Source organism: Pteropus alecto, unplaced genomic scaffold (genome assembly GCF_000325575.1).
Source record: "Pteropus alecto unplaced genomic scaffold, ASM32557v1 scaffold3, whole genome shotgun sequence".
Classification (NCBI taxonomy): Eukaryota; Metazoa; Chordata; class Mammalia; order Chiroptera; family Pteropodidae; genus Pteropus; species Pteropus alecto.
The window spans coordinates 41,178,510-41,192,934 of NW_006442484.1; the positions used below are offsets into that span (position 1 = coordinate 41,178,510).

At 34.5% G+C, this 14,425-nt stretch overlaps 1 protein-coding gene across 1 annotated transcript in view; it reads right to left on the bottom strand.

Moving 5' to 3' along the window:
* Positions 1–8,559, bottom strand: part of METTL5 (methyltransferase like 5) — a 9,325-nt gene extending 766 nt beyond the window's left edge. The window contains exons 1-6 of the mRNA XM_015596657.2: positions 8,416–8,559; positions 8,074–8,233; positions 6,118–6,232; positions 5,579–5,760; positions 4,667–4,749; positions 1,286–1,337 (exon numbers count right to left, since the gene is read on the bottom strand). Of these exons, the coding sequence (XP_015452143.1) occupies positions 1,286–1,337; positions 4,667–4,749; positions 5,579–5,760; positions 6,118–6,232; positions 8,074–8,182 (541 nt within the window). The 5' untranslated portion in view covers positions 8,183–8,233; positions 8,416–8,559. The remainder of the gene's footprint in view (positions 1–1,285; positions 1,338–4,666; positions 4,750–5,578; positions 5,761–6,117; positions 6,233–8,073; positions 8,234–8,415) is intronic.
* Positions 8,560–14,425: the final 5,866 nt, after the last annotated feature.

Below are 14,425 nucleotides of genomic sequence, written 5' to 3' on the forward strand. Positions count from 1 at the left end.
AAGATTAGCCATGGCAAACCGAGTTGGGCATTTCTGCTATTTTGGTCATTTATACCAAAATTTGAAGTTATAGGGAAAAGTTTAGAAGGATAAGTGGACAAAAGTGTACCTTATGAAAATGATAGTAGCTTCCAATTTTTAATATCCTAATCTATAGCTGGAAATCTCATAATTGCTTATTAAAATTTTGTTTGGATTTTAGTAAAAGTAGAAAGTAGCTAATTATTTTCTTACTAAGCTCTCAACTGAAAACCCATTTTTCAAATTCTAAAGAATAATGCAGGCTATACATTAGATGACAGTAGAAGATAATAGATGACAATGAGTCTACCTATCCTTCATATTTTACAAAATAAATTTTAACGCTAGGTCATAGGTCTCAAATTTTCATGGGCAATCAAATCACCTTTAAATCAAATCTTGAGGTGCAGGTGATAATTCAGTAGGTCTGGGTAGAACCTGAAATTGTGCAAGTCTAATAAGCTCCCAAGGGATGTCAATGCTGCTGATCCAAGGACCAAATTTGGAGTAGCAAAGCTGTGGTCTGATATACTACTGGAACTGTTCTAAGCTACTCCATGTTGCATCTAATACCTTAAATTAGGTAAGGAATGACAATACTGAATATGTAATAGGAAGACCTTTTACACATTACTATGAACAGTAATAGATCTAGTTAATAACAGCTAATCCACAGTTTATTGTGTAAAAAACATTTTCCCCTTATTGTACTTTTATTTCAGGCCTTTCAGAATTATTTGGATCATAGTTAGCTTTTAGTTGCATGCTTTTCCCATTTCGATGTTTGTGAATATTAAACTTACTAATAAAAATGTATCAAGCATGATTTACTCATAGTGTGATTATATTTTATCCCCCCACTTAAAAAAAACTTCATGATATTTGATTTCAAGGGTAATTAGAAAATTGAGATAGAAAGGTAAATCAGGCATAATATTTTACACAAATAAATTCCAAACAGGTCTGACCAACTCCAAGCCCAAGCACTTAATAACTGTAGTTAGTTATAGTGGGTTCTGTCTAAGCCTTGGAATGACCAAATACTTGAGTACTATTAGAAATTTTCAGTAAACTGCATAAATTGGGACAATCTTAGGCAAACATTGAAACCCTACTTTTATGCTATTTGCTACTATTACCAATCATGCCATTATGCCACACTGAAAAACATGATTTACAGTATTTTCACAGCACCTATATAAAAATGCTGGCTCAGCTAATGCATGTTGACTTTCTTAGATATTTTATGAGAGAATTGTCTTACCTGCAATAATATCTATCTTGATTTTCCATTCTGCAGCTTTCTTTTGAATATGCTAAACATAAATAACATGTTAACGTGAACTGATTCTTAATTTTTAAAAATTTGTTTTTTACTAATACTCGATACTAAGTTTTCAAGCTTTTAAGATTTCATTAGAATTTAGATGCTTAAAGTTTTTTAACTAGACAATGTTTAGAAAATAAACCAAGCCATTTCAATGCATTTCACCATTTGAGCCAAATTACATAACTAAATCCAAGTATAATAAAGCTATTTTTTTTAGAAATACATCAAAATGAACACTGTACTCATGATTTCTGCAGCATTATTTCATCAATATATATAACCATCTTGGAAACCATTCAACAGAGTTCTGTCTGTGGGCAGTTCAGTGGCCTGGTATAGTAGTTAAGGACATGGTCTCTGGAACCAGACAGCCCACATTTGAACTGAAGCTTTGCTACTTAGTAGCTATGTAACCCTGAACTAATTGCTTATTCTGTGCCTCAGTTTCATCATATGTTAAATGAGGATAATGGTATCATCAGATTGTTGTGAAATATGAAAAATGCTTTGAACTGTCGTGGCACATGTGGTAAGTACTAAATGTTAGCTATTTATAGGTCTAAAATTCTTGAACCACTATAAAATTTGTTAATTTGTTATAACTGCTTTATGAATTTTTAAAATATATATATAACACTCCAACATTAATAGAAATGTAAGTTACCCATAATTCCCTAAGTAAGTTACGTGCACAATTTTCTAGGAATACTTTCATAGAGATCAATTTTTAGTAGTATACGCATTTAGTTCATGTTGGTAGTGTTCATAATACTTAATTGGCACCAAGGTGATTGATAAACTTAGCTTTCCCTAAATTTTAGTTTTAAATATTTCCATTGTAAACAATACTGACAATATGTTTATAAGCGTAGTTTTTTCTTGAATTTAATAAATAATCTCAGTTTGGGTATATTCTCATTATTTCAAGATCTAGAATTTCTGTATAAGGATACAGATTTTAATGCAAATAATATTGCAATTTAATGGGCTCTTAGGATCTTTGACAAATTTGTTAGAAATAAACTGACATGTTTTAGCTATCTGAGACCTAGGTTAGAGAAAGTTTTTAGACGTTAGATTATACAATGAAATGTGGTTGATTCTGGCAGAGATGTTAAAAAATAGGAAAACTTGGGATAAACATTGAACACTGCCTGGCCTATCTACTTTGCTTTAACTACGAGCCAAGAACTTCTCATAATGCCTAATGAAGAAAAATATGGCAACAGCTTTGAGAGTCACACAGCTATTAGCATGCCTGCCAGGATATGCTTATATTTTACCTAAATACTTCTATCAAAAAATTACACTTGATACAAATGTACCTATGAACAGAGAGCCACATACTTTTAAGGCTAGGGTCCACAGTTAATGGGTCTGAGGTAAATTTCAGTGACAATGTTACTAATTATGTAGGATACTTAAGCAAAATTATCAAGTTTATAGCAGATGTATATATAGAATAAAATAAGGACTGTTAATATTGGAAGTTCATTCTTCATTATACCTTCTTTATATATACACCAGATTAGTTTCTTAAATTTACTGTGCTAATGAAATACTTATGCACTGTCTATTGAAATGCACTTAATGAAATAATTTGCTTAGAATTTATTAAGCTGGCCACAGCAATGCTGATGGGAGTTCCTTGGTAACATGGCTATAGGAATTCATTCAAATAATTAGACTCTGCTGCTTAATTGCATTTTTTTACTGGCATGTTTTACTTTGTCTGCATGAACTGTATATAAGTAACAATATTTGTTATGACAAGCTGTGCAGAAGAGTTCATAGCAGGCTTGACTGCTTATCCTTTGAAAAGCCTGCATATAAATTTGGCCCTTGGATGGAGTATGGGAACTTAGATTTTGAGAGGGTTTTCACTCTCCATTCCCCTGATACCAGTGGCTTATTGTGCTTAAACTATTCATGCTAATACCTGTTTTGCTGCTTTGGTATTTGGGTATGTGCCAGGCAGGGGTAGTTCCTACATGATCAGTCCCCAATAAAAATCCTAGGCACTAAGTCTCAGTTTCCCTGATAGCATTTCACATGCCTGTCACAAAAATTCACTGCTGAGAAAATCATGTGCATCCTGTGTGACTTCACTGGGAGAGAACTCTGGAAGCTTGCATCTGGTTTTCCCTGGATTTCAACCTATGCACCTTTCCCTTTGCTAATTTTGTTCTGTATCCTTCAGCTGTATTAAATCAAGAGCCATGAGTATGACTACATGCTGAGTCCTGTGAGAATTCCTTGAGAATCATTAAACCTGAGGAGGGTCTTGGGAATCTCCTCAACACAAGATTTTTAGATATCAATAATTCGTGGTGTTTACTTTCACATATTGAACGGAGATTTACTTACCAGTAAAGTTATGTTGTGATCTGCTACTTAACCTACATGTATCACTACTCATCGTTAGCAGTATTTTTTTAGCCATGTAATTTTATATTTTTAAAGTTATTAGATTACCACATATCCAGAATTTGTTTCCAACTGGATTCCAGTACACTGTATTTACACAAAGTATTTTTCCTATAAAACTACTTTAAAATCTCTTAATGTAATAGCTAACAGTGATTAACATGTGCCTGATACTATTATAAGTACTTTGTAAATATTAACTCATTTAATCTTCATAACCATCTAAGTATAAGGTACTCTATACAAGAGTACAGATGAGCATGGGATAAGTAATGAAACCGAACCCAAGTATATTGACCAAGATAACACAGCTGGAATGCAGCAGAGTTTGGATCTGAACCTAGGCAGTCTGGCTCTATTGTCTGTGTTCTTGATCACTATTTATATTGACACCAAAATAATGTACTACCCCTGCCCTTACTTTTCTGGAATACATCTTATATACATACCCCTATGTGTTATATGCTGGCAAGAATAATGATGGAAGAGGTGGGTTCTGAACTCAGATCAGTTTAGCTCCAGGCTATGTGTTCTTAAAAACCAGGGCTTACTGCCTCCTTTACATGTACCAGTCTACACAGGGACACTAGGACTTACAGCCATCAACTACGACTTACCCAGGCAAACAAAATAGACTGTAACCCACACTTCTGAATTATAATCTTTTCCTAGTAACAGTTCCTGCCTGAACAAATATTTGACAAAAGAAGTTATATGGGCTGGAAGCTAATCACAAATGCCAGCCAGTTAAAGGGAAAATTCAGTTTTAAGTATCAGATGTTAAAAAAGGTCAGGAGAAATACCCTCGTATTTTGTATTCACAGTAAATCCTTAAAACACTGTCATGAATTTAAAAGTAAATGACAAAATATGATGATTTGAACTTACCTCTCTAGTCGAGGATTTGTGTAAAGAATATACTGCTGTTCTTGCCATTTCCAAAGCAGTCTTCAGAAATGCCATATCTGTCCCTGTTAAGAGTAGAAAAAGCTCCTATTTACATTATGTACCTATTATCAAAATAGAAGATTAAATGAATACCAAAATAGTTCAAATTCTTTCTGCAAAAAGACAAGGTACACATAAAATATCTAAATATAAGGTTGACAGAATAAAACCAGAATTATACTGTCTTAAATAAGGCTAAGGTAGATAATTACACAATAGAATATATAGATGTCAAATTATAATGTACACCTGAAAATTATATAATTGTATTAACTAAAGTTACCCCAATAAACTTAATTTAAAAAATAAAAAATAAGGCCAAGGTAAAAATTCCAGTATATTCCAAATTAACTTTCAAAGAGAACAGAGTAGTAATGACAATGGGGGGTGGAGTTAGAAGCAAGGACTTTTTAAACCATGCATGTCTTTTCTTCTTACTGACTTCTTACCTTCCTTGCCTACAGCATACACGCAAAATAAACAGCCACAATGAGTCACTGTTACTGAGAGACACATGTTGAAACCCTCAGGCATTAAAAAGAGGTTCTAAAAGTATAAAATCTTTAATAGGATTCATAATCATTCATAAGGGTTAGGTAAATCATTTTCGAAAGTGGAGTATAAAAGAATAAAAATATTTCATTTAGTAAAAATTTGTGAAAACAAAGATTGAAAATTTCAGTTCCCTTCCATGCATCAAGCAAGTTCAAACTAAAATTGTAATAACTAGACAGGAAGGACATTGCTTTATTTAATGAACAGTGATAAACACATAATCCAATCAATGAGAACATGGTTTTAAAAACTTGCTTTTCTATAAATACTCCAGTACACCTGATTCTTGTTACTAACCTTTATTATTTTTGGTCCCAAAGGGAGGATTCATAATTACCGTATCAAATGACTTAGACATCCTGTTAGATAATGAGCACACATCACATTGAACCATGTCAACATTTGTTAACTCAAACTCATCCACATTCCTATTAAATATTTCCAATGCATCTTCATCTATGTCAAATCCAACACATAACCTATAAATATAAAACACAAAGTGTAATCACTTATAGCTCCCAGGTCAAAACAATAACAAAATTAAAATCATATACCTTTTTAACTCAACTAGTAAAGAGTGAATGTTACTTTTCAACAGCATGATTTCCCAACCTGGCAGGGGTTGGAAACTCAGCTTTGCATAAAGAAAGGCATGTTAACTGCTGCTCTCACCATTTTACTTTTTAGTTTGTTTTGATGTTCTGCTCATTCGAAATATACTCATTATCAGATTCTTACTCCCCTTATCTCTTACTGTAGAGTCCCATAATCAGTTGATCCTATTTATGCTTATTAAAGCCGCCCCGTACCCAAATAATATATACTGGATCACCTACCCTGCTCCTAACATTGCAGTTCCGATGCTAAGCACTCCACAACCACATCCTAGATCTGCAATCACTTTATTTTCAATGTCATCATATGTATTATGAATTGTATAGAGCATGCATGCTAAAAGATCAAAAACATTAGAGAATAATCAAGTTTATGAATAAAATCAATTTGTGCAACTGACTCTCTAAAACAGTTTGTCTTGCATTATTTAGTCCTTCACCAAATGGTGTTCCAGATAATTAAAAAAACATAAGGCATATAACCTGGTATGCAGTAAGAGGCCACACAAAAAAAGTAACATATACCAGTGGTTTCCCAAAACTAGTCTCTGCTGACAACACCAAGAACGACAAAACTCTGAAGTAAAATGAGAAAAATATGGTTAAAATGTTATTTTTCCTCAGTCTATTCAAAAACATTGCACACATACATATATCAGTTCTTTCTTTGATATTAAATAACTTGTTAATATATAAACTTGGCAACCCTACATTAGTCTCCAAAATCATTTTAAATTTTACTGATCTGTGAAATCTGTAAGTCTGGGAACCACAAATACTGAACAAGCATTAACATTGAAATGGCATAGAACTATTTTGCAACAAATTTGTCTCCTGAACACAGGTACCATAAGGTTAAGCTAGAATGGGAAAGGAAAAGACCTACATCCAAAATATAGCCTTAGACATATTCAGACATTATATTTATGATCTACAGACACATAAATTTATAACCTAGTGAGGCCTGATAAGAGAACTATCGAGAAGTGCAGAAGCTGCTATCGGAAAGGGATCTTTCAAATACACAATGGTCTGGGATATACTGAAGGCTAAGCATGAATAAAACCACTGATACCTCCCTGTGAGTATATGAACCCAACAAGGATTACTGGCCATCATTGATGCCCCAGGATCCAAAGGTTTTAAGGAAAGCACAATTACAGGGACATCTCAGGCTGACTGCAGTTTTGATTACTGCTGCAGGTGTCAGTAACTTTGAAGATGGTTATCTCAAAGAATTAGGACACCCGCGTACATATTACACACCGGATGTGAAACTATTATTATTTTGTAATTGGGTTCCACAAAGAAACCCTAAAGCCAAAAGACATTAAAGAATTCATTATTATCTAAACTGAGAAAACTGGTCTTAACCCAGACACAATTTTGTGCCAGTTTTCGGTGGGAATTACGACACTGTGTTGGAGTTAATTGCTGGTATGCATGTATTTCCCTTGACTTTCATTGGTAGCTTAGAAACAGAACTATATTGGAGCTGGACGGGGATTCCTTCTTGATGGTGTTGCCAACAATTAAATTTCATAAAACTCTTCAATGACTTTAGTAATACTTTTATTAAACATGAACAGTTTTTCCTGTATTTTTTCCCAGTATTAGTCTCTTGCATCAAGCAACATTGCTGATTCTCAGACCATTCTTTAAATCTGAAATGCATCCTCATCTTTATTAGCACCTATTCCAGATTTGTTAAACTCAATCCTTCAATTACCAACTCTAGTATTCATTTCTAGGGCAGAGTACACCGTAGGAATCCTTGTGTTGACAATTCATTGCAATAGGAAATTGCAACGAATTCTTATTTAGCAAATACTTACTGAGCTCTTAACAAGTATCAGAAATTCTTCCAGGCAATGGAAATTGTGTGAACAAGACCAACAAATTCTTTGCCTTCGAGTTTACAGTGCCATGAGAGAAACGGATTTAAAAAAAAAAATCTGACAGTGTTAAGGGGTATGTAAAAACCAAACAGTAAAATGATAAAAGTGTATGTGTGTAGGGTGTCTTTAGCTGTGGTGTCAAGTAAGCCTTCTTTAACATGATATGTAATCTTACAGATTTCTTCCAGACGTTTTTGGTATCTAAATAACTGTTCTAATTCATTACAAAAGTAGATAGGATAAACCCGTGAAACATGGGCGTGGTCACCAGCCTCCCTACCTGCAATGTGTGGCCTGGTCGGATACTGTTCCAGAAGAAGCTTGGGCTTTTCGAATCCATCCACTTGTTGCAGGCGACTCTCTAGTTCCTTAAGCCTTAATTTCTTCATTTTAAAAAAAGTGTACGTTCTCAAGGTTTAATGGCACTGGATCTGCAACATCTGCAGAGAAACCTATTTAACCTGAATTTTCCCACTCCACAATCCCCTGCCCATACTTCAGCGCCGCTAGCCAGTGGCCGGGAAGGGGACGCAGAGCGCTTAGGGCACACCAGCCTCCGCCGTTCCCGCTGTCCATGCGCCAGCGGCAGGCGGAGTCTTTGGCCAGCCCCCGACCCGCTTGCCTCCAGGGTACCCAGCGGCGATCTCGGGGTCCTTGGAGACGCGCGGCGGCTACAGCCTGGAGTCACGGTAAGATTTCAAGTACCGCGTCCCGGTATTTCAAAAGACAGCTTGCGCTTTGGGGCCGGAAACTCCACCACGCACGCACGCACGCACGCACGCACGCACGCGTCTGCACCCAGTGGTCCGGCGCCGAGCAGCAACCGCGGCCGGGCTCACAGGTTCCTCTGGCAATACGAGCGTTTCATCCTCATCCACCTCCACCCACGCCGGGTCCGCATCAACGATAGAGCCCGCCCTTCTCGCAGCCCTGGGTCTGCCCCCAGCCGTCTTGTTACTTGGTCATTACTCTCTAGCGTATCCTTGAGTACCAGCAGACTTTCAAAGGATATGGGACAAAAGGTTGATAACGTTGGAGAAGAGAAGGTTAAAGTGAGTGTGAAAGTCACAGTCACTTTGTTTTAATGCCAGCTGGCCTTTCTGCCTCCTGTCTCCCAACTCCCCTCTCAAAAAGTTGCAATTGCCATTCACCTTTGCTTCCGGGGCCGTTAGAATGCCCTACTTTATTATAACTGTTTCCCTCTTAATAGGTCACCTGTGTCACCTCAACTCTACAGGTGGTGAAGTGAGAGAAGCTCAAAGAAGAAAAAGTTTAATGAAGGAATAGGTAGTGGTCTTAAATGCTAGAAAAAGGTCAGGCTTTCATAGAAGAGTGAAAACCAAGTTGTGGATTTTGAACACAATGGAAGCTTAGTAGAAAGTAAATGTGAACAATTCTTAAGAAACGTGACTATGAAAAGAGGAGTGAGAATGGTCGATGCTTGGTACTATTGAGAAGTTTTTGTTTTTTTTTTTTTTAAATGATAGATGTGAACATACCTAAATATAGACATGTTAAAACTAACAGAAAGGTAGGTTCAAAATACAACAGGATATTGTTGGAGTTAGGATCCTGAGAAGTAGAATCCAGTGTTTAAGTAAAAGGATCGCCTTTAATCTAGGGAATGGACCCTTTTCATTATTAAAGGAAGAAAAAGGAGTGGATGGAAGAGGAAGTAGAAGGAGTGGTGTCTGAGGCTGCTATATGTCTCTCCTTATGCCAATATCACACTGTCTTGATTGTTATAGCTTTGTAGAGAGTTTTGAAATGAGAGATGTGAGTCCTTCAATTTTGTTCTTCCTTTTCTAGGTTATTTTGACTCTGGGTGACTCGCATTTCTGTATGAATTTTAAGATCAATTGGCAAATTTTTGCACTTGGAATTTTCATAGGGGTTGCAATGAATCTATAGGTCAATTTGGGAGTATTGCCATCATAATAAGTCTTCCAATCTATGAACATTTATTTAAACTTTTCAATTTATTTAAACTTTCTTTAATTTTCAACAATGTTTTATGTGTTTAGAGTATAAGTTTTATACTTTTATTAAATTGGTTACCAAGTACTTTATTCTTTTTGATGCTATTGTAAATTGAATTGTTTTCTTAATTTTATTTTTGGATTGTTCATTGCTAGTGTAAAGAAATACAATTGATTTTTGTTATTGATCTTGTGTCCTGTAACTTTTCTGAATTTATTAGCTCTAATTTTGTGTATGGACTTCTTATTATTTTCTATACATAATGTCATGTTATCTGCAAATAAAAATAGTTTACTTCTTTCTTTTTAATCTGGATGTCTTTTTTTCCCCCTTGCCTAATTGCTCTGGATAGAACCTCTAGTACAGTCTTGAATAACAGTGGTGAAAATAAGCATCCTTGTCTTATTCCTGATCTTAGAGGGAAAGCTTTCAGTCTTTTATTGATAAGCCTGGTGTTAGCTGTGAGTTTTTCACAGATCCCCTTTTATCAGGTTGAGAAAGTTTCTTCAAAAGCAGTAATTCTATGCACCATTTTGCAAAGTTATATATTTTTTCTCCTGAAATATTGAGACAGGCAAAGAAGTCCTGACAGTTAAATAGATTCAGGATAGTTGTTTTGACAGAGGGCTACAATAGAAGCATGAGAGATAAGACAAAGGGTGGTATTGGTTAGAGGATGCTATGGTATTGGACCAGGAAACCTGTGGCTAGATAGAGAAAGAAATGAAAAGGAAGGGAATAAGACTGAGGGGAACAATATTAGAAGGGTGAGGACTTGATGATGTTAATAATAGGTTTAATGGAAGAAAGAAAGTGAGAAATCTAATAAGGGTTGAGTTCAAGTAATGGAATATGGAAGTTGAAGATTTGTATAAAGTACTTGTGGCTAGAGGTAGGAGCAATGATTGACTGCCAACAGGTCTTTTGAAAGATGATGGAAATGTTTTAAAACTAAATTTTGGTGATGTTTGCATATCTTTTTAAATTTCTATGCTTAAAAAAAGCCACTGAAATGTAAAAATGTGTAAAAAATATATTAGTATGTGGATCAGTTGTAAGAGATGATAAGGCTGAAGTTAAGGCCATGAAATTGGGTGGCTGCAGTGGAGCACAGGTAGAAGATCATTGTCTGATGGGCTGTCCACATGGAAACTGAAATCTCCATATGGTGGTAAGAACTTAAGATGTAGAGGAGAGCTGCTTTCAATTGCCAACTCTTTAAAAAATATACAGATTCAAAATTGATTTGTACAAAAAACACTGATAAAGAGGGTTAAAGAGTGATTTCAGTGGATAGCACAAGACTTAGAGGCAAGTACTTTCCCCACATGACCAGGAGACTTATTTACTTAAACTTCAGTTGATGGATTATTTGCTATTAGTTCTATGTAACAGACACCGTTCTAATGGTAAGTGGGAACTGCATAAGATGTGAATCCCTTCCTGTACATAGTTAACAGTTTACTGGAGGAAATGAAAGATAAACATTTGAAAAGTTTAGTAAAAACCACTAGCATCTATTAAAGTGGCCAAAATAATTAGGAGAAAAAAGAAGACACATAATACCAAGCCCTGGAGAGGATGTAGGCATGTGGAATTCTCACACTTTGCTTGTGGGAATACAAAGTGACTTAGCTTCCTTGGAAAAATGTTTGGCAGTTTCTTATAAAGTTAAACATACATTAATCATGTGACTCAACAATCTCACTCGTACATATTTACACAAGAGAAATGAAGACATGTCACATAGAAACCTATATACAGATGTTTATAACAGCTTTATTCAAAATCAGCAAAACTGTAAATAACCCAAATGTCTACCAACTGGTGAATAGACATATTTTGGTACATTCATATACACCATAGAATACTACTCAGCAGTGAAAAAAATGATAAATGCAACAACTGGGATGAATATTAATAGCTGGTTATGTTAAGTAAAAGAAACCAAACTCAAAAAGCTACATATTGCATAATTTTACTTATAAGATACTCTGAAAAAGCAAAACTATCAGAAGTGAATACAGATCAGTGGATGCCAGGGACTGGGTTGGGGGAGGGATTGACTATAAAGGGTTATGAAGACAACTTTAGGGATGATAGACTATGGTGATTTTATGGCTATGCATTTGTCAAAATTTATAGAATGTGCCTAAAAGGAATAAATTTTGCTGTATGTAAATTATACCTTAATAAATTTGATTTTATAAAAAAGTGTAATTTATACATTTATACATTATACATTTATACATTAATTTATACATTAATACATTACAGTCATTTATACATTAATTTCACAGTTTTCAAACTTTTTGGTGTCAAGGTAGCTATATACTCTTTAAAATTATTAAGGACTTAAAAAATTTTTTGTTTGTGTGGATTATATCTAATGATATATTTGCATTACTGAAAACTAATACTAAGAAATTAAAAAAAATCATTTATTCATTTAAAGCAATTATAATTCCATTACATGTTAATATAAGCAACATTTTATATGAAAAATAACTTTTCCATAACAAAAACATTAGTGGAGTCTCTTTAATGTCTGGCTTAATAGAAGAAAGCTTGAATCTTGTATCTGCTTTTGCACTCAATTTATTGTGATATTTTGTTTTGGTTGAAGTATTTGAAGAAAATCTAGCCTGGCACACATATTGGAGAAGCAAGGAGTGTTTTCGTTGTCTATCCTGATAATTGTGGATATTCTTCTTTGTTAAGACAGCACAAGTTGAAAGAGTTAATTTCTTGAAGTTTAATTGCAATGTGGAATCTTCAGCCATACCAATGAACTTTTCATACTGTTAAATTACAATCCATTAGTCTACCTGGGATTTGAATAGATTTATTTTTACTCATACATGATTTTATAACATCATGTGAATCCCTTCCTGTACGTAGTTAACAGTTTAGTCATGTGGAAAATATTGCTTCATTGAGTTATCCAAGTCTTCTAAAATGTTTTATTATACAATATCAGAAAATCACATTTATTAATATCACCACCGATCTCCCCAGAAAAGTCTTTAATTATTGGAAAGACTGTCAGACTCACAGTGGCATATACAAATTTTTCAAAATATTATTTTTGCTAGAAACATTAAATTTTTTTATTGGCAAAAAAACTCAGACGTTTTCCATGAAATGACAGACTTATTTCATCCATTTATCAGAAAATGGCTGCCATATACCAAGTTTGAATAACCATAGTTTGCCTGCCAGTCATAGTTTCAAGTAAAATTGTGTGCTTAATATCCAGAATATGTAAAGAATACTACAACTCAATGACAAAAAGACAAAGAAGCCAATCTGAAAATGGAAAAGGATTTGAGTAGACATTACTCAAAATACTATATATAAATGACCAATAAGCACATGAAAAAATGCTCAACATCATTAGTCACTAGGGAAATAAAAATTAAAACCACAGAAAGCTTATACCCATTAGGATGGCTATTAACAATGAAAAGGAAAATAAATGTTGGCAAAAATGTGTAGAAACTGGATCTCTTATGCATTGCTGGTGAGAATGTAAAATATTGCAGCCTCTGTGGAAAGCAATTTGGTAGCTTCTCATAAAGTTAAACATAGTGTTATATCATATAATCTAACAATTTTACTTCTAGACATATACTCCAAAGAATTGAAAGCAGGGACTCAAACAGGTCCTTGTACATCAATGTTTATTTTAGCTTTATTCACAATATTCAAAAGGTGGAAACAACCCATGTGCATATCAATAAATGAGTGGATAAAAAAATGTGGCTTATACATACAATGTAATACTATTCAGCCATAAGAAGGAATGAAATTGGGGTGCATGCTACAACATGAGTGAATCTTAAAACATTATATTAAATGAAAAAAGCCAGACACAAAATGACAGCTATTGTATGATTCCACTTATATGAAATATCTACAAACATTTGTTGAATTAATTTGCTGCATGGATAAGACAATAGATGAAAATCTGGTTGTTAGTAGAGATTCAGAGAAAGAAACTTTCCTTAGGTAAAAAAAAAAAAAAGAAGAAGAAGAAGAAGGGAGGAAAAGAAAATTAGGAAAACTTGTAATGATATTAAATGATAATAAAAAAACCCCAGAAGGTTGTTAAGCATTTATAACCTTGGAAAAGTTGCTCTTGTAGAGGACCTAATGTAAGTCAAACCCTTAATGCACTGTCATACTCCCCCCCGCCAAATATTTCTAAAGCATGAGTTGAGAAAATTACTAAAAATGTTTTTGCTTCAATATTAAACAAATAAAAGACTGGCAGTAAGTATAGTTGCAAGGTAGTTACTAAGGTAGGAAGGAAAGAAAGGAGGGGAGGGAAAAAAGGGAGAAAGGAGAAAGATGGGCACATGCAGGAACAGTGAATGATTTTTCTTCCAGAGTTTGTTCATATGTTTTGAAAACTGCGAAATGAAGAGTATCACTGCTACTTGTGAAATGGGGATAATGGTAAGTACCTCTCAGGGTTGCTGTGAATCTTAAATATGATCACTTGGAAGAATTCTTCGTGAGTAGTAGGCACGATGTTTCTTATAGTGTGAATTTCAACGTTTGTCATTAGAACTGGTGAACTTACTGTACATAGTAAAGGTCTGGTGTATATTTTGGAGGCTGGGAAGAAACATAGAAATTAATAATGT